Below are 27,089 nucleotides of genomic sequence, written 5' to 3'. Positions count from 1 at the left end.
GTTCCTCTGTTAATGTCTTTTGTTTGAAATAGATATTACTAACGTACAACTTTAATTTTTTCTTCTATGACACAAATTTTTTTTCGTTAGTAGTTGCCTTGGCAGCTATATTAACATCTTAATTATGATAATCTGGAATTAATTTTAGGATTAATGCTGGTTTACTTATAATAGTATGCAAAAGCTTTGCTCCTTCATAATTCCATTTTTTCCTTTGTGCTTTATTATCATTCAGATTACATCTTTATATTGTATGTCTGTCAACACATTTATGATTATTGCTTTATGCAGTTGTCTTTAAAGACATTTATACTACCTTTTGTATTTACCCGTGTGGATACCCTTAGCAGTGATCTTCACAGGGATCCAAGTTACTTTCACTTCAGCCTGGAGAACTTTCTTATTTCTCAGGGTTATTCTGTAAGGGACATCTGCTTGTGACAAATTCTGAGTTTTTGCTTATCTGGGAATGTCTTAATTTCTCCTTAATTTTTGAAAGTCGACCCCTTTTTGCTTGGTGTGGAATTCTTAGTGCTTGGGTTTGTTCTTTCAGCACTGTGAGGAAGTCCTCCAGCTGCCTTTTGGACTTTGTGATAAGAAGTGAGTTTCCAGTGAGAGGATTCTTTGTACACTAGTGAGTCATTTTGCTCTTTCCTTTCGGGATTCTCTCTGGCTCTTGACAGTTGAGCTGTGGTGTGTCTAGATGCGGATCTCGGGGTTTATCCTGCTTGCAGTTTATTGGGTTTCTCGGATAAGCAGATTAAGGCACACTTTGGGGAAGTTTTCAAGACATTTGGTACGTTTTTGACCATTATTTAAGTTTCTTCCTACCCCTTTCTCCCTCCTCCCTGGCATTCCCAGGTGTGTATGTGGTACACTTGATGGGTCCCACAGGTCTTTGAGGCTCTGTTCAGATAATCTTGGTCAGCCTGTCCACAGATTTTCTGAATCTTCTGCCAGTTAAATTCTGCTGTTAAGCCTTTCAAGTGAGTTTTTAATTAAAGGTGTATTTTCAACTTCAGAATATGTTTTAAGTAATTTCTCTTTATTGATATTTTCTATTTGATACCATTCTCTTGCTTACAGTTCTTCATTCCTGTTTCCCTTCAGTTCTCTGAATATATCTAAAATAGCTGATTTCAGGTCTTTGTATAATAACTCCAATGTTTAGGTTTCCTCATGGACTTCTTATTTCCCATGAAGCGGGCCAGGCATTCTTGTTTCTTTGTAGGTCTTCCAGTTTTTGTGTTGGAAGCCTGGTGCTTTAAATAATATAATCTGGCACCTCTGCTCTGGCAGATTCTCCCCTGCCCTAGGGTTTGTTGTTCTTGTTGCTGTTTGTTGTTTAGTGACTTTTCTGAATTGATTTCTAAAAGTCTGTATTCTTAGTTGTGTGTGGGCACAGAAGTCTCCCTCAGTTAGTTCAGTGGTCAGTGATTGGAGATAAATTTAATTTCCTTAGATGCTTGCAAGTAGTCTCCCACTATAAGGCAAGGGACTCTGTGTCCATGGTGGGGCAAATCTTCAGCACTCAGCCATGCAGTTTACAACTCTGCCTTAGCATTTGCCTTCTGCTCGCACAGAGCCTCAAGGTTGTTGAGGAGTGAGAGCTTATGGCCTGCCTGCTCAGGCTCAGATCTCCTGAGCACGTGCACAGCCCTGCGCATGTGTGTGGCCTTGTAAATTCCTGGTGAATATATGGACATTTCATCCCTAGGATTTTCTTTTTAATGGTTTAGGTTAGCCTGCTGTATGCCCCATCTACTTATCCACAGTCTGGGGCAGCTGAGGTGGTCGATAGATAATTGCTTCTGATTGTTTCTGATAAACACTCAGTGGGGAGTAGGGTCGGGGGAGACAAGCTGTTCACACTGAACAAGCTCCCAGTCAGGTAAAATAAAGATAGCAAGACAGTAAAGCAATTATTCTTCAATTAAAAAAAAAAAGACAGCCTTGCGAATGTGTTGTTCTGAGGAACCACCAGGCAGTCAGGTAATGACAGTTCTCTGGGAATGGTGCTTTGACAGAGCTCCAGTCCCACCAGCCTCTCCAGTGGTTGTCAGACTATTTTCACGGCTGCTTGGAGATGGGGAAGGGAATAGGCCAAATTTAAATACCTCAAAGCACAATGTTCTTTTGTCTTTCTTGGAGAAAATGCTCCCCAGTTTGTTTCAGGGGTCTGGTTAACTTCCAGTATTAAAGGAGCTGATTGTGATAATTTTTGCCAGTGTTCTTGTTCTTCTTTAATGGTGGGGGAGTTTTCAGAGGTCCTGAGTTGGCCAATTTTGCTGACATTTCTCTTCCCTGTATTTAAAGGCATCATGTTTTGCGATGAGAATTGCTGGTTTGTATCTATCTGTCTGACCTCGAATGAGTCTTGAGTTTTGTTATTTTGTTTCCAGTACTCTCCTCAGTGGTATAATTTAGGTGTAAAGTTTGGTTTTGGTCCTTTTACCCATACTGTCTCATTTGTCCAAGGTGCAGGGCTGACTTCATTTTCACATTGGGCAAGGACCATCTTACTTTAGCTTGGTAAAGAATCCTTTTCCCTACAAAATGCAAATATAATTTCCTCATAAGGAATAACTTCAAAGTTCATTTACTGTTTTGATAAAGGCAGTTGAAGATGACTTTGTGGAGATGCGCAAGAATGATCCTCAGAGCATCACTGCCGACGATCTCCACCAGTTACTCATCGTAGCTCGGTGAGTCAGTCCCTGTCCACTGTTGCCTGTTCAGCGACTTGTGGCTAACTCTCCTTATTTAGGATAACTGAGGCAGACTTACAAAAATGGAAATGAACTGTTCCCTTCTAAAAACCCCCTTGTGAAATGGCTCACGGAGGGGGAATTACTTTTGTCCAGAGATCACTTCAGTGGACAAGGCATGCTCCTTGTTCTCCTCTCAAAGGGAAGAAAGTGAAAATATTAGTCACGCAGTTGTGTCCGACTCTTTGCAACCCTGTGGACTGTAGCCCGCCAGGCTCCTCTATCCATGGAATTCTCCAGTCAAGAATACTGGAGTGGGTAGCCACTCACTTCTCCAGAGGATCTTCCTGACCCCCGGATCGAACCCCAGTCTCCCGCACTGTAGGCAGATTCTTTACCATCTAGGCCACCAGGGAAGCCCCACTCAGAGGGAATCACCCTCCAAGTCTGACTCTGAAAGGATTCCTCTGTAGAAGTCTTAATTTGGCTGTTGAGCTGGGTAGCTACCAGATGGTCTTGTCTCCCACAACATTCTTTTAAAAACTTCTAAACCACTTTTTTTTAAGGCCTTTTTCTAGGTCTGGAGTCTAATTTGTTTCTGTATTGCAAACCAGGTTTCTGTCTCTCAGTGCCGGTCAGACAACGCTGTCACGAGAGCGATGGCTAAGAGCCAAGCAGCTGGAGTCTTTAAGAAGAGCCAGGCTTCAACAGCAGAAATGTGTCAATGGAAATGAACTTTAAAGGTCTGATATCTATCAAGAGTAATGGGCAAATTCTAGCCACATTATTGTAAAATTCAAATATCATTTATATCACATTGTTTTGTAGATAATTTATATCAAAGAAACTGATGACTTTTCCTGAAATCAAGCCTGGTAACATCTAAAGTTTATATAATATTCAGTAAGGGCTTTTACCTTACTGATTTTATGGAGCTTTTGAATTTTGTTTTATAATTATATAAATTAGTAACAATGTACAAAAATGTATTTGATATTAAAAATTTAATATTGATAATGTTGCTGATATACCATTTCCTTAGTTTCCTTAGCTTCAGCTAAGTCATAGGCCAGACTCTGTTGAAATAAGAAATGTGAGCATCATTTGAAGAAAACTGTTACAATTCCAAAGTCAAAGGAATTGTTCACTTCAGATTTTTGTCTCTCCAATGAACAGTGGGTCTGAATATGTATAGTGGTCCAAGTTTGGGGAATGGAGCATACTTGCCATTAATTCATATATGTAGTATCATTTCCCAGACATTGGGCCACCTCTTTTTTCCATTTATTTAATAGTTGTTAACAACATGCAAAGCAAGTCTTTAAATGGCAGTGGTTCCCAGACTTTTGGGTTTCATGGACCAGTAATATTTCCACAAAAATTGTGGGGGATTGAGAGTTGCCAATTTATTTTGCCAAGTAATCTGAAAGAAGTCACTGTATTATCACCTTTTTTTCCCCCATAAAAGAACAGTCTCAGAACAAGAAGAGAGTCCTTTAAATGGAATAAATGTAGCTTTTTTGGAAGGAAAAAAAACCCCCCGCTATATTGTCCTTATTTTTCTCATTTCACTCCAGTGCATTTGGGAACCACTGTTTATGGGATTCACTTAAAGGGAATGCTGCCTGTCCTGTGAAGCTGTTTTGCCCAAAGAGGAAGAGAATAAAATAATTTAACTTTTTAAAAAATGCCTTCTTCAGAAAAAAAATTAGTTTTTATTCTTTTCCTAATAAATGTCATTTAGTTGCTTTGATGATTACCTTGCATTTTGAACTTATGTTTATCCATTAGTTCCAGATGTATTAGATCAACTAACATTATCTGCTAGTCCAAGAATGCCCTGATAAAATTTATGTAGGTAGGTTATCACCAAAGTACAGCTTTAACAAATTTTTAAAGGAACAAAAATATTATCCTTAGCTAGAAAGCAAATTGATACAGCATAGTAGTATAACTGGCATCGAGAATCTTTGGAAAGGTTAGAACATTACTTTTTTACACTACCACTGGTTACATATAAAAATTAGTTTCTTCAGTCAGTAAGGTAGAAATGTTAGAGATCAGTTAAATGATTACTTAAATTTGGCATCCCCCTGGCCCCGAGGCCTAAACTAAGAAAACAGGGTCAGCCTTGAGAATGGAGCAATCTACTATGCCTCATGAACTGAAGTGGAAATTACTAGTTCTTTAACTTTTCCTAAACTCAAATCTATTTTTATAAACTAATGTAAATAATCTGTTTATACTTAGAATTCTAACTGGTTTTCATTTTTATAACTGGTAGACTAGACTTTCCTTTAACTTTTAGAAATAAAACAAAGGCTCAGCTGGATTTGTGAGAATAAACTTCAACAGAGTAGATTAGTTACTGTGTGTTTACTGTGCCAATGTGGATTGTAATTTACCAAAGAGAAGTACATAATTTGCCTGGTCTTACAGAAAAGTTCCCTTGAAAGGAAAACCCTCTTTCAAATAAATAAAACTTACCAAATTACTAGTACTTTGGGCTGTTTTTCATGAATTATGAGACTCACCCCATGTGATCTTCTGTGTGGAAAATCATTACCAGAGATAAACTTCAGTATGAGATGATACAGCATGGTGTCCCTCCTCTGAGGGCCCACTCAGGTAAGAGATTGGTACTCTGGGCTTCAGAAGTCCTTTTCTCCATGGGGACAATTTGGTCATCTAATGCAATAGTAACCCGATTTGAAATACTGGGAAAATGAATAGGCATCTGTATTACCCTCACTGGATTTAAACATCACCTCTTTCATTTTAGTTTTCAAAAATCTCTGTGGAATTAATTTCCTTGGAGCTTAAAATACATTTTTATCACCTGACCTTATTTTCTCTCATGTTGTAGGACACTTAATAGTTTCAAAAAAAGATGGTAAGGAGTACATGTTCAGTTTTGATGTTTAGTTTTTAAAATCATAACACTTTAAGAATGAAGTATTTGGAAAGGCTGGGACCAAGAGTTTCAGTTATAGCTAACTTACTAAGCTCTGCTTCTGAATTCTTCAGTCTGACTTAAATCCTTATCTTCAATGTTATTCAAGTAATTCTCATACACATTGTCACTTTAAATTATGACATTTTATTTTAAATAGTCACATCTGACACTTCAAAAAAAGATACCACTAATAAATAACAAAAGTGGAAATACTTATCAAAGTTACAGCAGACATAATGTTTAGCTGAGAATCACTTCAACAGAGTAAGGCTCTAAAGATAACAGACAAACCAATACTTGTTTGGAATAAGATGTGCAACTTTCTTACTGTATGGGCTTACAGACAAGGCCCTGGTTCCACGTGGTCGACGTTACAGTCGTGCGTCAGGCTAAAATTTTCAGCAGTTTTGAGAGCCTATACAAGATACTATGGACTGCACCTTGCAAAGTTACAACTGGAAAACTTCTTTCAAGCTTTACTAGTATCCAATGTGTATATTTTTAACATTTCTGAAGAGAGAACAAAATTAATAGGTGCTGCTAATCACATTTGATATCTCAGGTTTCATGGCAGACAGGTCTTAATGCTCTTAGACTTTGGGGTGTAAAAGGTAGGTATATCTTAAATTTATTTAAGTAGAATTTGGGGAAAGTTAGGATCAAATGGGCATACATTCCTTGATTCCAGTGCCATTAGCCCTAACTCTGTAGGGAATGGTTAAGCCATCAAAAATTAAACCAATAGTTTTTACATTAAAATGTTTCTCCACACTAGTCACTAAACTAAGAATTTAACTTGTAGAGGTTAACACACAGAAATGAGCTGACAGAACAGTAACAATTATGAACAATGCTACTCATCTAAAGATCCATGTCCACTCTTTGAGTCTACTTCATACATTCTACTACCCACCCACCCCACTCCAAAAGTTTTCATATTATTATGTCCCAAAGTAATCTATTCCTGAATTACTTGTGAAGAGACAAACTGCTCTGTAGTGTATAAGCTACTTAGGTCCTATTCTAGGATGATGCACTTCCATTGTCCTAGCTCTCAAATTTGGAAATCTGCTCAGGTTCAGTCTTTTAAAACCTTTCCAAATTAACGTAATTAGAATTTGTGATCCCTAGATCTGTGTCACACACTCTGTGACACCTTTTTTTGAGGGGGTTAAATAAAAGCCACAGGATTCTATGTGACTAAAAACTAAATCTGAATTATTCGTGTCTGGCATTGTGTAAACATATTTTTAAGTTCATTTTGCTGGACTTCATTAACTACTTCAGGATCTGCAGGGCTCTTCTGAACCTTTGCCACTGCAAAGTTTATCCCCTGGGTTAACCCAGCCTGGGTAATGTTAGCAACCTGGACCATAGAACTTCGAATCTTTGCAAAAGGAGAGACTGCTCTGCTGCTACAGCTCTCTGAAGGAGAAGGAGTTACATGAAGCCCTCTCTCAAGTTCAAGCGTGCCAGATTCAGAGCCGGGGGTCTTCTGAGATACAACTGAATGCACTGGTTCAACTGACAAAAACTGTGGGCCTGCTTCAGGAAAAGACACGTCTAATTGACAAGGTCGAGAAGGTAGCTGTTCCGTCGATTCAAACTGAGTTTCTTCACTAGAAACTTGATTGGTCATTTGATTTCCTTCCTCACTAGCCTGCTGAGAAACAGGGCTGGTTTCTGATGGCTGGGTCATTTTGTTTTGTGCATCTTGAACAAATCTGTGGCAGTAAATATCCACAGGCTTAGCAAAGCCAGTCAATGTGTTTATGTTGTCAGCAGAAGGACTTTTCTTCAAAGAAGATTCGTGGCCTTTTCCAAGCCCACTGTCATGAGCAATAGTAACCTCTGAAGGAACATGAATGCTGATATCAGTGCTGCTAATAGACTGGGATCGACTGCCTAACCGAGGTGCTGAAGCAATAATACCACAACTAGCAAGAACATAGTCTATTGGCCCTACGTTCTCTAAAGAGTTAGTTAGCTGCCTGTCTTCATCAGACTTGGAATTTGTAAGAAATTCATCAGAGTGATACGAGTCATTATCTGAAGAGATTTCCCCTTCTGACTCTGCCTGGGCTTTATTTTCCATCACACTTGTGTTTTCCATGGTTTCAAGACTACTATCTGATTTCCAAAGGTTTACTTTTAAGTTCGGTTTTAGGAAGTTAACTTTCATTTCAGGTTTTGTGAAGCTTCCTAGCTTTCGTAGATTGCCAATGTTTACATTGGATTTGGTCTGTTTCACTTTTTGATTTAGAGATGAAAATTTGCTCATTAAAAATTTTTTTCCCTGGGCCAGAGAGCCTTGGTTTTGAGATCTGATGCCAATGATGTCTTCATGAGGTTTACTGCTCTTCCTACAGATTAGAAAAGAAAAAAGTTAATTTCCCATGGAATCCAATATGACAGTTCCAATTATTAATGTAAGTGAAAACTCAAGTTGACCTCAATTCCTTGAAAGTAGCATACTGCTTAATGACAAATCTAGATAACTCCTTTGACTTGATGCTAGAGCATTAATGTCCAATACAAACATGTGGGCTAAATACAATTTTATATACAAAAATGTGTCATTTCAACACATAATTAGTATTAAGAGATGATTGATCAGATATCTTCATCTTTCTCAAACTTAAGTCTTTGAAACAACCAATGAACAAGTATTTTATACATAACAGGGCAGCAGAAGCCTTTGTTAAGTGACACTGATGAGTCACCTGCAGGCATTGAGAGGTAAGAGGTGCCACGCTATGTGACTTTAACCCCAGGTCCAGCAAGCAGGCCACAGACATCTCCTGAGTGAGCGGTCTTCTCTCTCAAGCCGCCCACATGGGGTATTGAAGAACCACCCCGGAGGAATACTACCTCCACAGTATCTTTATCCCACCTCCTGAAGCCCTTCACAGTAATTAGATGAGTTATGTTCTCTTGGACCAGACCTTTTGTCTTTACAACTCATCATCACTTGTGATGGCACGCTTCCTTCAACTGTTCTCCCTGGCATTCAGAGAGGAGGGGAGGCAGGGAAGCCTAATGGAAGCCTTAACCTCTGTTTTTGCATTATTCTGAGAATCTGTTTCCCCAAAAACCTCACACCCCAAAATTCGAACTATTCACATTTCAAAACAGCCATATGTGGTGACTCACTACAATCTGGGGGAGCACAGATCCACTACATCCACGATCTAAACCACCAGCAAAGGAGACACTGACTATAAATGGATATTTACAGCATTTTAACTAAAGCTGGTCTATACACATTGCACTTTGGTTGAATTCAGGCAGAGAAGAGGGGAAGGAGCTCCATTTCCTTATGCTTCCTGTGGGTTATCTGAATTTATTTGAGAAGACTTGGGACATTTAACATAAATAATTTGTGTTTTCTCCTTAGCCAGCCCTCCGGGTTGCTAAAAATGAGAAAAAAGGCAGTCCTATTTACCGCACATCTCAGTACACATGTTCAACACTTGGTCATACAGGATCACTGGTCATGAGAATATTTCATAAAAATTATGTTAAAAGAGTTATTGAATACAGTACTGCTTTTTTTAAAAGCTACTGAAATAATTATTTCTAACAGAAGACTGAAAATTTTTATCTAGATGACCAGATGGTCCTCCTTTCTAGTGGAATTTGGACTTTAAAACCTGCTTATTAGATGGAAAAACCCCAAATTTAAAATATAAAATAATTTATAGGCTTTCTTTTCCCAAATTAACCTAGTGTTTAAAATATACTGGCTGGTTATTTTCTCTAAAACGTTGTTTAAATTTGAATGCTCCCTCTCAGGAGTTTTAAAACATCATCACTTGTGGCCATAATTTAAACAAAATTATTACTTTTTGATCCATTATGATATGATCCTTCCCCCTCTAAATTAATCAACACAGTATTATAATGTGAATTCTCTTCTTTTTGCAGATACTTTAAAAGAAGTAAAACTTTAATTTTCTCTGTAGAATAAAGACACTTCTGTGCAAAGTGGTATACTTACCTCTCAAGCTTTTTCTCTATTATAGGTACATCTAATCCCATGGCTTGCTTGGTGATCTGCAGCATCTCCGCAATGCACTGAAGGGTATCTGAAACCCAAATGTAACTGCTTGCCACTTTAGCAAAAACATTTAAAAACTAGCAGTTCTAACTCAGAACTCAAAATGGGATTTTTAATCTTATAATAAAAGCTTGTTATAATTTACAAAAACATACTACTTCACTCCCCTAATTCAAAATGTTCTAAAATGTTAACAGAAAACTAAATGAACAACAAAAGAACCATATCAATTGGAATTAAAAGTTTATTCGGAAACTCTAATCTGTCCAAACACTGTGCCAGATGCTGAGACAACAGGCATGAACAAGACAGGCGTTGTTCCTATTACCCATGAGACGCGTATATAGTACGAAAAGCCATCACACTCAAATGCCCAAGCACAAGAATTCCCATAATATATTTCCTTGCCCAAACTATCTAATCAATTTGTGTCCCTGCACTGCCGGGAACAAAGTTGCTATTTCAAGATCTCAAATCACAAAGGTATTTTTCCTGATCACTCACTTGTATAATGGTATGTGCCTCCCGAGCTGCACTTGGGCTTATAAAAGCAGATAAGCTGTAACTGAATACTTTCACCTCTCTTACCTTTCCCATCCTCTTCTGGGTTGCGCATTACAGCTCTCAGTGTGTGGAAATAGCCACTTGCTTCTTTATATCTGTAGTGCAGTCGCATGCAGGAGAACTTTGGCTTACCAAAAAGAGTGGGTTCAGGACCTAACGACCCAAATGAATATATGTTAATCCTTCACATAACATTATTTTTCTTCTGTATCTTCAAAATACTGAGATTTTGATATTATCCAAAATACTTCAAAATATTGATTCATCAATCATTTAGCACTTTTTTTCATCTGAATAAGCACACACGCTTATGATGACTTGGTCTAATAAGACTAAATAAAAATTCTTCCGTCTCAAATATTTAAACTTTCTAGACCCCAAGCTTAATCTTCACAGGACAAGTAATGAAAGAAACAATGACTATATCCACCACTCATCTCTAAAATATAGAATGGAATCTTAAGAAATGGACTACTTAGACTACTCCTTTCTGATTCCAGTAAGATGTTATTATACCAGTTGCTTAAATAACAACCCACTCTTGGAAGAAACAGTATTTGCTTTCTAGGACCTGGTTAATATCTTAAAAATTTACCTATTTCTATTTTTTCCAGGTCTTCAAGACTTAGTCGTTGATACTGGTTTACTTTGTCAACTTCATCATCATAACTAGACAAAGGGAAAGGGGGTAAGAAGAGGATTAAAATCAAAAGCATATTTGGCTGGTCAGCTGAGGCATAATAGCAAGAACCATTATGCAGGGAAAGTCTTCCACAACACAATACATTCTGGGGTAAAGAGTTAAATATTTTAAAAACTAGATGAAATTTTATATATATATATATAGTTCAATAGCTAAATGAAAATCAGTTTATAGATCTTACACTAAAGGAAATTACAAAGGAAAATTAAATTCAGTTTTACAAAAGCTCTTACAAAAACTAAACCAACAAGCCTAAAACTTAACCTAAAAGGAAAGCAAAACACATCCTGAAGCTACGTATTCCTGATTTGGCAGATAAATCTGATACCCAAAAATAAAAAATGATCAATGCCAATAGGCACCTTTTGGCCAAGGACTGAAAAATGACAGTTCATACCAGACCAAAAAGAAAGTGACTGTGTATTTGAAAGAAATAATTCTGGTTAAGGCTATGAGGAAGTTCTTGCATTTATGCTAGTAGCATTGTTAACTGGGTGTCATTTCTAAGGCATAGACACTCGTAACTCATCATATCCTTATAATCAGAGAAGTGCATGTGTACACATGCACAATTATCTGCACACAGCTGTCTCACTCCTCATAGCAAAAAAGATAAGTATGTTAATGCCTAACAATGGGGAAACATTTAACTATGGTATCGTAATAAAAAATCATGGTATATGGTCAATTACAATAAAAATATGTAGAATACATCATAACATGAGATCTACAGGAGATACTATCAAATACTCGAACACTTATAAAAATACAGATTATAAATAACACTAAAATCACATCTTCAAATTGATAAAAGAGTGATGTAACAATTATGTAAGATAAAGGGGTTCAGTGAAATTTCTTGAAATATATAGCAAAACTAGATTCTTGTGTTACAGAATCTAAAAAGGATATTTACTCACATTAAAAGAGTAAAAGCTTTAAATCAATAAGCAACTTACTAGGCCACGTAGTATGCAGAGTTAGAAAGCAGTAACAGCACATCCACATCTCTGTGAGTAGCATCAATGAGGCTAAACAAACATGACACAAGGAATTAAATATTTTCATCTACATTTTTTCTATAGCAGATCCCCTTATGATAAAAGATTGGTGGGGGCTAGGGTGGGGAGAAAAAATCAAGTAATCAATGAGTCCTACTTCTGAAGTTAAATGTACACAGTCTATCCATTTGGAGATTAAAAGAAACAAAACCAAACCAGGAACACAGGAAGGTGGGGTAGGAGGAAAGGACTGGAGCTGAGGAGAAGCCAAGGAGAAGGGAGGGTTCAGGGAAAATAGGATAATGGCACATGGGGAGGAGAGGGAACTGCATGATGGTGGAGGGGGGTAAGGATTGTCAAGAAAGGAAAATAGCAGGCTGAGAAAAGAAATTACCTAGATCATCTCACATGACCTAATCTTCAAGTTACACTGCACATTTACCGTATGTTTATACTCATGCAGAATGTATCCTTTGAAAGACTTACGTAAATATAACATTTATGTGCAAAAATGGAACCAAGCCCAAACTATTTTGCCTTTTTTTTTAAACTACAGATTAATTTACACAGCTTTTAGAGAATGAGTAAACATTTCCTTATTCTAAGTCCACTTTGCTGTATTTTATCTCCACTCTAAAGTCAAATATCAGTGTAAGGGTTAGAAACCGAGTACTGATGAACCATTAAACCAAATACTTTTTTTAAAAAGGTCAACTTATGAAATCCAAAAATACTCAACAGGTAGCATGGGCAGAATCTGAACTCAACCTTTTAATCAAATATTCATCTACTATTAAAACAGCTTTCCAATCAAAAGATGAAAGTTAATCTGCACACTTACATTGGTTCTCAAAATTCCACTGATGGAGCAGATATTTCTATCTTAGAATAGAAATACCTTAGAATTTCACAGCTATTGGCAAAAACTGACCAAATGCTACTGAAAAACAAATGGAAAACAATAGGGGGAAAAATGACTAGTAGATGGAATTTAAGTAAAGTCACGTACATAATCTGCCTAAGAATGAGGTCATTGTTTAACAGGTATTGCAGAGAAAATTTCACCAAGATCTTAAATTGCAGTATTTTACATCAGGGGCGTCTTGTTGCACCATAACTGGAACAATTTTAATCTAAAATAACAAACTGACCTCAATTTTCATCAAAAACATGCCTCCAAATACAACTAATTAGATTGAAGAAATCAGAACCCAATTAATACACAGATTGATCCAAAATACGAGCAATAACTAACCAACCAACCAACTGGAAAGAAAACCATCTATTCTACAATCTTGGCAGCCTCACCGAGATAACGTAGACGAACACCGTAACATACAATTTAGTTTTGCGCATTGGAGCTTACCTGCGCTCTTACAACTGTCGCTTGAGCCAAGCCATAAAAATTACGTCACGACACGTAGTTTAATACGAAAAAAATTTCTACACCTACTAAGTAGTGCTACTTTATCATAGCTTCTATTTTGACACGAATATTTACATTGGTCAAACACGATCTCAAGTCAAAAGCATTACGTCTAGAAAGAAAAAGCACTTGGCACGTCACAGGCAATGGAGAAAGAAGTCAGCCCTCCCCCCACCCGCAGTTTTACTTAAGTATAAGCTGCAGTGAATACTTAATTTCCCTCCCCACCACCCTCTGCCCCACTTAAACAGAAATAAACAAAACCTAACCCCCATTTAAAAAAAAAAAGACACACAGACGAAAGAAAACCCCTTTTGGTGCACCCCTGCCCTCGGCTGCAGCTCGGAGGGAAGGGCTGCGCTACTCGTTTTTCTCTTCCCGCCAGTCAGGCATGCCCTCCTTCCACACGATGAACACAAACACCGCCAGCACCACATGCAGCCCCACCACCGCGACAATGGTGGCGTAAAAGCCACTGTCATCGGGGGACATTAACAGGAGGCTTTGGAAGAGCAGCAATTTGCAGGAAAAATACAACCCCACAGGAACTTTAACCATCAGTCCTGCAAAAAGGAGAAAAATCTTGAAAGTGGTCGCCAGGCTGCCGCCTTCGGGCTTGGGCTCGGCCGCGTTGCCGGCGGCATTGCCTGTGGCATTCGCCTGCCGCTGAGCGGTTGGAGGAGGCCGGTGAGAGCGCGGCATCTGGTCGGTCAGTCAGTCCGTCAGTCCGTCCGTCAAGTAGTCGAAGCTCAGTCAGAGCCACCTGTGCCAGACCTCAAGCCTGCAGCCACTGCGGCAACTGCAGCGCGGCCGCGCCAAGTCCCGCCCCCAAACACGGCGCACTTCCGCCGCCCACGCTCGCCGCGGTGCGCGCCCAGTGCGCAGGCGCAGCCAGTCCAGCACCGCCCACGTCCAGAGGAGGGTGCGGCCCCTGAGCCCCGAGGGAAGCTGAGGTAGGCTCCGGCCCCCGCCGGGGTCTGGGGAGAGTGCATGCAAAAACACCTTGCTGAAGAGCCGTCCCTCCTGCCCAGAGAGCCACTGGCGGGGGCCCGCGGCACGGTGACTAAGCGCCTCCCCGCACTGCCGCGCGCCTCGTGAGTCCACTAGTACGAGTACCAGTAGTCAGCTGCTCTCGGTGTAAGAAAAAGCGAGAACGAGTTGGACCAAATAAAGAGTGGGCAGATGCTGAAGGGCACCTGGACGGCCCCCCGATTTCCTGTCACATTAAGTATTCCTCCTTCAGCCACAAGTGCACCACCCGGCGCTTATGGGCTGTCACTCGAGTCAGCTCTCCCTGCGGCAGCAGTGGCCACGGGACAACCAGGAGGTCTGATCTGTGTACGCCAGCGGCTGTCTGCGGGGAATTAACTGAGCTGTGCTCGGGGGTTTAACATAAAAAGGCCCAAGGGTGGGCTTCAGGTGGCTGGACAGTTCCAACTGGAGCCCTGGGAGATAAAGGAAAAGGGAAGGGCAGCCATTCTTGCTGCCTGCACAGGACCAAGCATTTGTAAATGGCTTGCCGTAACTTTTTCTGCCATATGTTTAAAATTAAACAGGACCATAACTGCAGTGAAGTCAGTGAGGCGCTGGTTTCTGGCACAAAATTTATGGGGGTGCCAAAAAACCTGACATCAACGAAAGTTTTTAATGCAGTATTTTTAAAAAATCAAAATTAATGCAAACATACGATGATAAACAAAACATCCGACATTTCAAATAAAGATAGGATCCGACTCTGCAACCTGTCCAACACTGTCTCGCTTGCCTCACCCTAATCCCAGCTCCGTTCCTATAAAGTTTTATTGACAAAAACATGTGGCCCAACTCAACAACAACAAAACAACCCAGTTTTTTAAATGAGCAAAGGATTTGAATAGACATTTTTCTGAGGAAGACATACAAATATCCAACAAACCCAAGAAAAAATCTTCAACATCATTTGTCATGAGGGAAATGCAAATCAAAACCGCAATGTGACAGTACTTCACATCCACTAGGATGACTACAATAAAAAAAAAAAAAACATGGGGGAAAAAAGGAAAAAAAAAAAAAGTATGGGTGAGGACATGGAAAAACTGGAACCCTTCCACATTACTCGTGGAAATGTAAACTGGTGCAGCCAGCAAAGAAAATAGTTTGGTGGTGTCTTAAAAGTTAAGCATAGTAGCCTGGCCATCTCCTCTCCTAGGTGTATATCCCAAAGAAAAACAGGTGTTCAAACAAAAACTTGTTTATAAGTATTCACAATATCACTGTTTGCAACAGAAGAGCCAGAAGGTGGAAACATAAATGCCCAAAAGAAGAGTAAAAAAAGAAAACATGGTCTATCCATACAATGAAATACTATTCAGCCATGAAAAGTAATGAAGTTCTGCTACATGGCACAACACCCATGAACCATGAAACATTATGCTAAGTGAACGAAGCCAGTCACAAAGGCCACATATTGATGATTACGTTTATATGAAGTGTCCAGAATTCACATATCCAGAGAGATAAAAGTAGATTAGTGGTTGCTTAGGGGATGAGGGTTGGGATGGAGTACAAGGATTCTCTTTGTGGTGATAAAAATGTTCTAAAACTGACCAAAATGATGGTCTTACAATACTGAGCATATTCTAAAGACCACCCAATTATATACTTAAAATGGATGAAATGTATGCTATATGAATTACATCTCAATAAAGGTATTTTGGGGCTTTCTGGGTGGCAGCAGTGGTAAAGAACCCCCTGCCACTGCAGGAGACATAAGAGACACGAGTTCGATCCCTGGGTCAGGAAGATCCCCTGGAGGAGGGCATGGCAAGCCACCCTAGTATTCTTGCCTGGAGAATCCCATGGACAGAGGAGCCTGGCAAGCTACAGTCCACGGGGTCGCAGAGTCAGACATGACTGAAGCAACTTCACACACACACACGTTTTTAAAAAGTATACATGCAGCTGGAGGCAGACAGGTGCAAACTGCTGCATCCCCAAGCCTGAGGGACTGAGGCCACCACATGCTGTCCAGGATCTGAGCCTGCAAAGCCACTCCCAGAGCTACTCTTGCTGTCCTCAACTAGGGGCCACCTGTTCTGGGTCTACATCTCTGTCTCAGTAGACAGACTATTCAAAGGCTCTCTAGCAACCTCAGATAACCCAAGGGCAGGTTTCCAAACATCTCCCTTCAAGAGAAAAGGAAAACTATCCACCATCTAGAAAATCTTTAAGCCTTGCAAATGATAAATACCAGTAGCAAATTTAAAGAAATTTTAGCAGTAATAGAAAGGATGATAACCACGAAGTATCTCTCATAAGAAGGACAGTTCTTAAAGAACTGTCTAATCATGATGGCAATATAGGGACTTCCCTGGTGGTCTAGTGGTTACAAATCCACTTTGCACTATGGAGAATATGGGTTCGATCCCTGGTCAGGCAACTAAGCCCTCACTCTACAACTAGGGAGTCCACGTGCTACAACAAAAGCTCCCATGTGACATGAAGAACCCATGCGTGGCAACTAAAGCCCAAGGCAGCCTAATAAATATCCGACAACAACAACAAAAAAGATGGAGACATATAGTTAACTTTGGAAATTCAAATGGGCAGAAAACCTCATCTCTTTAAGAGTCCAAAAATTGCATCCATACATACAGTGAAAGTGAAAGTGAAGTCGCTCAGTCATGTCTGACTCTTTGCAACCCGTGGACTGTAGCCCACCAAACTCCTCCGTCCATGGGATTCTCCAGGCAAGACTATTGGAGTGGGTTGCCATTTCCTTCTCCAGGGGCTCTTCCCGACCCAGGGATTGAACCCAGGTCTCTCACATTTGAGGCAGACGCTTTAACCTCTGAGCCACAGTACTGACTATCAAAGCGAAATAATCCATGAACTTGAAGGCATGGAAGGACTCCTTATGAACCTACGGTCAGTATCATTTTTTATTCATTATCATATATGTAAATACTCCCTTGCATTCCATTGTTCTTGCAAGCTTGTTTTATGCCCCTTTTATTAAAAAACATACAAAATGTAAAAAAAAAAGATAAAATCTAAATAGACTCTTTTACTCTCAAAGCTTGGTTTAGAATTTTCTGAAGTATTTCTGATTCATAATATTGAAAATTATAATTTTAGATTTTAGCCTGAAAGCAAGCAATCTGGTGGATAAATTTGGATCCTGCCATTCAGCTGATATTTTAAAGAACCACTTGAAAGTGGATGGTTTTTCTTTTAAAAAGAATGTAGAGTATTAGTTGGCCTACTTATTTTATGAAAGACCAGGACCACTTAACAACCCATCAAAATAACGAGCATCATTAAACCTCCTGGTGCACGCGGTTCTGTGCATTAACACAATAAACCTAGCTTCTGGGGCATGAGCTGGGGCTGGGGACAGGGGAGGACCCATGAAACAAGCTTTGAATTGTAGTTTCACCATTTGGGTTTTTAAAAAATCAGATATTACATTATCCTATTTTACCTCATTACTGAGTTTTTTCGTGCCCCTTTAATTTTACAGCTGAAGTTGAGTGCCTTGTCAGCTTGCCTTAGTACCAGCCATGTATTTGACAACTGCCATGCACTTTGCATCCATGCCCACAGCCTTATGGACAACTGCTAGCAATAATTAGCACAGCTTAACATCCAAAATTTAAGCACATTAGTCACCAGGACACAACTCCAACTTACCTGGGGTCACAGTCAATAAGGGCCCAGCCACCATGGAACTTTTCATTATCAGGCAGCAGTAACTTCATGTAACTCTGTAAGAGTTGGCTAATTAGTTCCTGGTGGCTTCTCTGATTTTCCTTATGCAAAGCTTCATGCTCTTTTTCCTTGGTAAATATGGAATAAAGATCTTCTGTCACTGGGATGCCTTGCATCAAATCTAGAGTAGAAAGTATTGATATCTATCATCATCTTAGTTTACTAATAGATTTTTCAAAAGCGAAAGTGAATACAAGACCTAAAACAATAAGATTCTCATTTTAAAAAACAGGCATAAATCTTTGTGACCTTGGACTAGGCATAGGGTTTTTTTTTTTCATATGAAACTAAAGTCACAAGCAACAAAAAGACAAACTGGACACCATCAAAATTAGAAACTTGTGTTTCAAAAGAAAATGCCATGAAAGTTAAAAGGCAACCCACAGAGTAGAAGTGAATATTTAAAAATCATCTATAAGGGAACTGTATCCAAGAATATATAAAGAATTCCTGAAAGTGAAAGTTAGTTGCAGTCATGTCTGACTCTTTGCAATCCCAGGGACTGTAGCTCGTCAGGCTCCTCTGTCTATGGGATTCTCCAGGCAAGAAAACTGGAGTGGGTTGCCATTTTCTTCCCAACCCAGGGATCGAACCCAGGTCTCTTGCATTGCAGGCAGATTCTTTACCAACTGAGCTACTAGGAAAGCCTTACAACTCAATAATAAAAGAATTATTACTAATTATTATCAATAATAAAAGAATTCCTACAACTCAATAATAAAAAGACAAATAAGCCAATTTTAAATTGAGCAAAGGAACTGAATAGACAAGTTAATGTCTTCCTGGTGTAGGATGCAGCTCAAGGCTTATTAACAAAATCATTGTAATCCCACTCCTTACACGCGTTTGGGACAGTAAGACTTCTGGGAGAGAACTGCCAACCACTGGCCTTTTATGGAGAAGCAGTGAGCCCAGACTGCTACTAGCCCGTCTCTCTCAAACTTGGAAGAGATTTAGCTTCAGGGTTAGGATGAAGCTGATATTTTTCATGGTCAAAATGAGAAAGGAACAGAATCTGGGTCCTCAGTGACATAACTGAATTGCTAGAAAAAAATGTATCAATTTCTCCTTTAAAAAACTGTTAAATCCAATTTTCCTATCAGTACATACCATATCTGTGGCAAATGAACCAAACTTGATTACATCAGACTTCTCAAATTCCTAAATTGCCTATGTGTGGGTCCTACTATTTCATATATAATAAATAATTAGGTTAAAAAAATAGGATTTTTAAAATATTCCTAGAGACCATATGTCAAGCTATTATGTTTGGTTCTAGTCCAGAATACTCTACATTTACTTAAATCCTAAAAGGTACTACTTTCATGGAAATTAAAGTCACACTAAAAAAAAATATGCTGTGGCATGAATTCCACTGGGCAATTCACCCTCCATTTTTTCTCTTAAATAATGATAAGAATTGGTTAGGATAGTCTGATATCCTAACACCCTGTTAAATCATGCTTATAAGGAAGGATAGTGTATTTGTCCACAGCAAGAACACATGATAAACAGTAGACAAAGAAAGAAAATCATTTTGTTTTATCTCTCAGGCTTGAGTAATAGGAAAACAGAATATTGAGTTTTTACTTGATGAGGTTTTAGGGCACCATATTCCATAATCCAGGAGCCTCAACCTTGCCTTCTGTTACATGAATAACAAACTGACAAATATGTAAGGAAATGAGCAGTTTCTTTTGCCACTCCAGCCTAAAAAATCTGTCCAGATTCTAATCTTGTAAAAATTTGATTTATCGGGTAAGATGTTCAATGGAGAAACAGAAGTGTATTATAAAACATATGGATTACGTTAATGAAGTTGGTTACTGTAAAATGTTAGTCACAGAAAGTATAACAAATTTTAAAGAAAGACAGTTGTGTTCCTTACCTATAACAGCTTGCCTGTAAGCATCCTTAAATCGATTCAGGTAATACCTATTTGCTGAGTTAACACCATCTTTCATAACTCCTGCTAACTTCCTTTCTCCTGTCCTTGTAAAGTCACCCTGTCAAGAAAAAAGTCACTTTGACAATTTATGCAAACACAAAAATGTTCTTGAAGTCAATGTGGGCTTTTGATACTGCAATTCTACAGGCTTTTACAATTTCCAAATAATGTAATTAAAATATCTACTAGTATTGGACTCAGATCCAAGCATGTCAAATAACTAAACACGCTATTGGTGTTATCCACCTTCACAGTTAGATGGTGCTTTAAGGTAAAGCCACTCTTGGCAGTCTGTAGAATGTCTAGAACTTATAGGTCAAAACTTATATATAACAAAACAAAAAGATTTTCAAGCCTTCAACTGGTATGATATTCAAAACACACAAATATCTGATGTGGAAAATGTGGACAGTTCCCTAGAGTGTATTACAACCGTATTTAACCTGTGTATGTGGTTGTGTGTATATACAGACAGAGCAAAGGTTTCCATACCTTGCTGCACATTACAATCCCTGTAGAATGATCCAATGAAGATTTAATTGTTTTGTTTCTCTTGGTTTTCACAACAAAGATGTCAGAGCAAGTCCCTAGAGAGGTAGGGAAAGCACAGTCTCTTTTTTCCCCCATCCCAACCCCACTATTTCCATTCAAGGCAATCTTAGAAATAGGCCCTGTCCTAAAATTGACAATTTAGGAAGAACATGTTGCCAATTAGTTAGGTCATTCACAGAAAATATTAATTTAGCAATAGGAATCTATTATGGAAAAGAGAGACATGAATGCTGCATCCAAAGAATTTTAATATCAAAGGAAAAAAGTATTCCTCTTTGTCCAGGTTTGTATAATTAAAAAGTACCCCTGCATAAGTTTAAGGTGTACAATATGATATTTTGTGTGTGTATATAGTATCGTTAATTATAGTCACCATGCTGTACTTTAGATCCCCAGAACTTATAAGTGAAAGTTTGTACTCTGACCAGTCTCTCCCCATTTACCCCATCCTCTGGTAACCATCAGTCGCAGTGTTTCTGTGAGTCTGACTTCTTAAAATTCCACACACAAGTGAGATCATGCATTCTGTTTATTTTGGCTGTGCTGCGTCTTCGCCGCTGTGCACAGGCTCCTCTTGTTGTAGAGCATGGGCTCTAGGGGCCAGTGTCAGTAGTTGACGCACTCGGGCTTAGATGCTTCATGGCCTGTGGGATTTTCCCGGACCAAGAATTGAACCCGTGTCCCCTGCACTGACTGGCAGGCAGATTCTTAACCACTGGACCACCAGGGAAGTTCAGAGATCCTGCATTACTGACTTGTCTTTCTGTTTGTCTGATTTCACTTTTTCACTTAACATAATACCCTCAAGATTCATCCATGTTGCTAAAAATGTCAGGATTTCCTTCTTTTAAATAAATAAACTATTTACTTATTTATTTTTGGCTGTGCTAGGTCTACACTGCTGTGTGCAGGCTTCCCGTTGCAGTGGCTTCTCTTGTTGTGGAGCATGGGCTCTAGGCACCTGGGCTTCGGTAGATGCAATTCACAGGCTCTACCGAGTGGGCTCTGGAGTTGTGGCAAACGGGCTTGGTTCCTCTTTGGCATGTGGGATCTTCTTGGACCAGGATCAAACTTGTATGCTTTGCACTGGCAAGCAGATTCCCTACCACTGGACCACCAGAGAAATCCCAGGACTTTCTTCCTTTTATGGCTGAATATTCCATTATATATATATATTTTGTATGGCTGCTTCCCTTGTCAACATATTCTTTAGCCATTCATTCAACATCAGATGCTTAGGTTCTTCCCGGATCTTGACTACTGTGAATAGTGCTACAATGAACACAAGAGTACAGGTATTTCTTCCAGATATTGATGTCATTTTCTCTGGATATATATTTATAAAATAGGGTTGCTGGATCGTATGGTAGTTCCGTTTTTAATGTTTTGAGGAATTTCCTTACCATTTCCCATAATGGCTATGCCAATTCACATTCCCATCAACAATGTACTGGGGTGAGTTTTTCTGCCAACCTTGTTATCTCTTGCCTTTTAGATAACAGCCATCCCAACAGGTGACAGCTCACTGTGGTTTTGATTTGCATTTCCCTGAGGATTACTGACATTGAGCACCTTTTTATGTACCTGCTGGCCATTTGTATATCTTCTTTGGAAAAATGTTCAAATCCTTTGCCCATTTTAAAATCAGTTTTGTTTTGTTTTGGTTTGGTTTTGCTATTGAGTGGCATTACTTCTTTACATATTTTGGATATTAACCCTGTCTCAGACATATGGTTTGCAAATATTTTCTCCCGTTCCATGAGTTGTCTTTTCATTCTGTTGATTACTTATTTCGCTATGCAAAACATTTTTTGTTTGATGTTGTCCCACTTGTTTATTTTTACTTTTCTTCTTGTGCTTTTGGTGTCAGTCAAAAAAATTATTGCTAAAACCAATGTCATGAAATGTTTCCCTATGTTTTCTTGAAGGAGTAAAGTTTCAGGTCTTATATTTAAGTCTTTAACCTATTTCAATTCAATTTTCATGAATGGTGTCCAGTTTAATTATTTTGCATGTAAATATTTTAGTTTCACAACACCATTTAGTGAAGAGACTATCATTTCCCTATTGACTATTCTTGACTCCCTTGTCAAATTATTAGTTGACTGTACACATGTGGGTTTATTTCTGGGCTCTTAGTTCTATTCCATTGGTCTTTGTGCCTGTTTTTATGCCAGTACCATACTGTGTTGATGACTACAACTTTGCAATATAGTTTGAAATCAGAAGTAGGATGCATCCAGTTTTGTTCTTTCTCAAGATTGCTTTGGCTGTTAGGGGTCTCATGTGTTTCCAAATGAATTTTAGGGCTGTTTTTTCTATTCTAGTAGAAAATGCCAATGGAATTTTGATAGAGATTACACTGAATCTGAAGATGGCTTTGGGTAATATTTTAATACTAATTTTTCTAAGCCATAAACCTGTGCTATCTTCCACTTATTTGTTCTTTCAATTTCTTTTATCAATGTCTTAGTTTTTAGCATACAGATTTCTTACCTTCCTGTTTAAATTTATTCCTTAGTATTTTACTATTTTTGATACTATTATAAATGGGATTGTTTTATTTCTTTTTTAGATAGTCCCTATTAGTATATGCTGCTGCTGCTGCTGCTAAGTCACTTCAGTTGTGTCCGACTCTGTGTGACCCCATAGATGGCAGCCCACCAGGCTCCCCCGTCCCTGGGATTCTCCAGGCAAGAACACTGGAGTGGGTTGCTATTTCCTCCTCCAATGCATGAAAGTGAAAAGTGAAAGTGAAGTCGCTCAGTCGTGTCCGACTAGTAGTGACCCCATGGACTGCAGCCTACCAGGCTCCTCTGTCCGTGGGATTTTCCAGGCAAGAGTACTGGAAAATTATATTAGTATATTTTTCTATATTAGTATATAGAAATAACCAATTTTCATAGGTTGATATTGTATCCTGCACCCTCACTGAATTAATTTATTAGTTCTAAGAGTTTTCTGGTGGAGTCTTTAGGATTTTATTCAGGATTTGTTATGACAAATATTCTGGGGTGAACTATTTACCTTGAAGAAAAATAACTATACACCTAATTTAAACTAATTCAACCACTTCCTATTGCCAAGAGAGGGAGTATCTAGTAACCAGTGACTGTATTTTACATTTACATTAAATTCTGTGAAGATCAGCTTGGTAGGATCCTCAAAAGACTTTATGTAAAACAATCACATAAAGATAATAAAACATTTCTTCACCATTTACTGTGTGTCAGGGAACGATCTAAGATCTAACGTATTAGCTCATATAACCCCACACCACTTTTTTTGAAGTGGACCTAGAATTATTCCTGTTTTATAAATGAAGAGACAGGCACAGAGAATTTAAGTGACTTGCCCACAGTCACAGAGCTAGTAAGAGGCAGGGCTGGGATTCAAATTTAGAGGAGGCAAATTATACTAGGGATCCAAATCCCACCAACTGACACGTTTTATTTTGTCTGTATAAAGTTTTAAAAACCAACTATTACATATAAAATTCTAGATTTCCAAACTCCCTTGAAAACTGAGAGCTCTGGCAACCCTGGGCCTCTAGCCCCATTAGAAGTAGCAGAACAGCACCTTCCTGAGTGAGTCATCATATGCTCTTTCTCAGGTACACATTGCCCATCTCTCCTTTTAAGCTAATGAGTGACCAGTTCAAGTCACACAACTTGGCACCTGCAGGAATTTGGAAGTGTGACCCCTGCCTTACCCAAACATTCCAGAGTCAACTACGTAGACCTACCACCCACATGCTTTTCTCTCAAAAGCCAAGTTGGTTTTAAACCACACTCTGTGTCCCACAGAATGACCCACAGATGCTGGCTACAGATACTTACCTTCAGAGCAGCTGTCCCAGCATACTGTCTGCTAATGGAGTCACCATTGTTGGCCCACATTATCTGATAAATCCGATTGCATTTCACTGGTAATGGCTGCTCTGGGGGCATCACACCTAATTTTTTCAGCTAAAATGAATGCATTGGTAGATTAACTGCAGATAAGCCAGGAAATCATAGTATAAAACATATACTGCAGAGAAAAGGAAGCATACGCGTGTACAATTTAGGACCCTTCAAGAAATGTTTTCAGACTTTTTTAAAGTAAAGTACCACTTGAGAGACAGCTTTATGAACTGCTACATCTGAATAAATAGAATAAAACATTCATACCATCCTGGTGTCATTTTTAATGTATAGACTCATACTATTGTATCTTTCTTATAAATGTGGCTATGAAGTGAAGCTAACTATCAAAAAAATCATTTGGATACAACAAAAACATTAATAGTAGCAGAGCAGTAAGTGCTCAGTGAAGATTAAGTCTGGCGCCATATGCTAAGAGCTTCTTAAAATAAACGATCTCATTTATTCCTCATAACAAGTCTATGCGATCAGTACCCTTTAGTACCCTCATTTTATGGATGAAATGAAAGAAGTTTGGAGAGGCTGGGTTCTTTGCATGGGGTCAACACCTAGTATGTGGTAGGGCCAGGGCTTCATCACCAAAGCCTAGCTGCTTCAGTGCAACAGTAGAAGACTTCCTCTAAGGACAGTCACAAGGTTCTATCAGGGAAACAAAACAAACCACCATGAGAGGAATATCAACCTTGGGAATTCATCACCCAGGTGTTGGAAGGATGAGAGATCTAATAGCAGACACAGAGGTGAGAGATGTAATAACTACAGGAAACAGATGCCACCAGGAGGGTTGGGGCACAAAGGGAAGAGGCTGGTTCTGTGATGCCAAGGACTCACAGCCCCAAAGAGGGTGCTGATGATGGGAATATAAGGCAGGTGAATAAACGTGTCCCTCTTCCCTCCTTCAGCCTCATAGTCTTCCTTGAAAGCCCCTACTGGCAGAGCCTGACATGGAAGCAGGTGGCCGAGCAGAGAGGTGGTGTGCAGACCCCATGCCCCAAGAACAGGCGGGAGGGTGTGTAGCTGAGAGAAAAAAGTAAATGACTACACAGTGCCACCCACTACATTATTAAATTTTGGGCCTCACGTTTTTAAAATGAGTACTTAAGAAAACGCTACCTGATTCAACTGATTTCTAGCAAAGGTTGTACTTCCCAGGTTTTAAAGCAACAAGGATGGTTGCATGCTGTAAATGTTCTATGGCAGGAAGATTTTAGCTACTTGTTTACAAGTGAAAAAATTGGAAATGAATATTTACAATCCAGTGGACTCCAAATTACCTGTTGTTCCATGACCACTCGTGCAATGGCAGCTTGGACCACATTGGTGCGATCCAGGCAGTCCATGCAATTAACTCGAAAAATCCCTTCTTGTTTACATATTATTCCAGCTTGATCAACCCTTTTCAAAAACAGTATGGAATTACTTTACAATAGGAAAAACTTAAAAGTTCTCAAAACCCACAATTCTTTACAGTATAACGATAACAACAGCAACACTGGTTATCTATTTGCTTGGAATATCATGTGGCAGGCATTACTGAGACCTTTGTAGACATTATTGTTAATTTATACAATAACCTGACTAGGAAGATATTACCCTCATTTTGAAATAAAAAGAAAAAACTGAGACGCAGAATGACTATCCTGAGTCACACAATTACTAGGCAGAGCTGACACAACCCCAGCTATTCTTATCTACACATTTAAAACCAGAAGGCACTTTAAAACAACATCCTGTTCCCTGCTTTTTGACTTCAAGCAGAAATGCATCTAAATGAGCTTGTACAGACTAATTCACTCTACCACCCAGGGTGGAATCATGAAGCTTGCCTCACTCATCTAATTCCTCTGGCCACCTGTGGCCTTAAAATCTAATCAAATGTTCTCTTCTGTTCTTTAAGCCAATTTCTCCTTCCAACTTCTCCCTCCTATAGTCTGAGAATCATCTTCTCCAGCAATTTTTAAATGTCTCAAAACTGAGACCAAATACCTCTAAGCCTTCCTTCCCATGTTAGGGACCAAGAAGAAATGTAGAGGACAAAGGATTAGAAGGAATTAAAGAACAGTAATAGAGCACTTTGCTCCATTTTGTCAGTCACCTGATACCTTCTTCCTGTTCAAAGCTAACAATGCCTAACGACTAATACTTTTGAAAAGGAGAATAGGAATCTGGAAGTGAAACAAGAAAAACAAAAAGTCTTTCCCAGGCTGCTATTATTTTAACACTTACTGGTACTAGACAAAAAACATATGATTTGACAGACCAAGAGTTTGTCAAACTGATTTCTTATGAAATACCTACCAACACCACTTCATGTCAAGAATAATGTCATGAATGGCATCTGTTAGTGTTTGGACATTCTCAAACTTCATTCCTCGGCTAAAATATATGCCAAAAGAAAGAAAAACATCTTTAAGAATATTTTTTAAGCTTAAGATATGATATCTAAGATAGCTTGGAAAAATTAAAATTATTACTATAAATATGAGATTAATACTA

At 38.9% G+C, this 27,089-nt stretch overlaps 2 protein-coding genes across 5 annotated transcripts in view; one reads left to right on the top strand and one right to left on the bottom strand.

Annotated features, from left to right (window-relative positions):
* The window catches only part of MCMBP (minichromosome maintenance complex binding protein), a 38,094-nt gene extending 32,886 nt beyond the window's left edge, over positions 1 to 5,208 (top strand). For both annotated transcript variants that reach the window (XM_069567319.1, XM_069567318.1), the window contains exons 15-16: positions 2,617 to 2,705; positions 3,323 to 5,208. In XM_069567319.1, the coding sequence (XP_069423420.1) occupies positions 2,617 to 2,705; positions 3,323 to 3,449 (216 nt within the window). In that variant the 3' untranslated portion in view covers positions 3,450 to 5,208. The remainder of the gene's footprint in view (positions 1 to 2,616; positions 2,706 to 3,322) is intronic.
* A 580-nt stretch (positions 5,209 to 5,788) lies between these two features.
* Positions 5,789 to 27,089, bottom strand: part of INPP5F (inositol polyphosphate-5-phosphatase F) — a 92,013-nt gene continuing 70,712 nt past the window's right edge. For 2 of the 3 annotated variants that reach the window (XM_069567310.1, XM_069567312.1), the window contains 10 exons: positions 26,892 to 26,969; positions 25,868 to 25,988; positions 24,507 to 24,635; positions 20,056 to 20,173; positions 18,090 to 18,288; positions 11,951 to 12,022; positions 10,884 to 10,957; positions 10,313 to 10,441; positions 9,665 to 9,752; positions 5,789 to 8,027 (listed from right to left, as the gene is read on the bottom strand). In XM_069567310.1, coding sequence (XP_069423411.1) covers positions 6,872 to 8,027; positions 9,665 to 9,752; positions 10,313 to 10,441; positions 10,884 to 10,957; positions 11,951 to 12,022; positions 18,090 to 18,288; positions 20,056 to 20,173; positions 24,507 to 24,635; positions 25,868 to 25,988; positions 26,892 to 26,969 — 2,164 coding nt within the window. In that variant the 3' untranslated portion in view covers positions 5,789 to 6,871. The remainder of the gene's footprint in view (positions 8,028 to 9,664; positions 9,753 to 10,312; positions 10,442 to 10,883; positions 10,958 to 11,950; positions 12,023 to 18,089; positions 18,289 to 20,055; positions 20,174 to 24,506; positions 24,636 to 25,867; positions 25,989 to 26,891; positions 26,970 to 27,089) is intronic. The other variant, XM_069567311.1, reaches the window with a different exon arrangement.

Source organism: Ovis canadensis, chromosome 22 (assembly GCF_042477335.2).
Source record: "Ovis canadensis isolate MfBH-ARS-UI-01 breed Bighorn chromosome 22, ARS-UI_OviCan_v2, whole genome shotgun sequence".
Taxonomy (NCBI): domain Eukaryota; kingdom Metazoa; phylum Chordata; class Mammalia; order Artiodactyla; family Bovidae; genus Ovis; species Ovis canadensis.
This window is presented reverse-complemented; position numbering and strand designations above follow the sequence as displayed.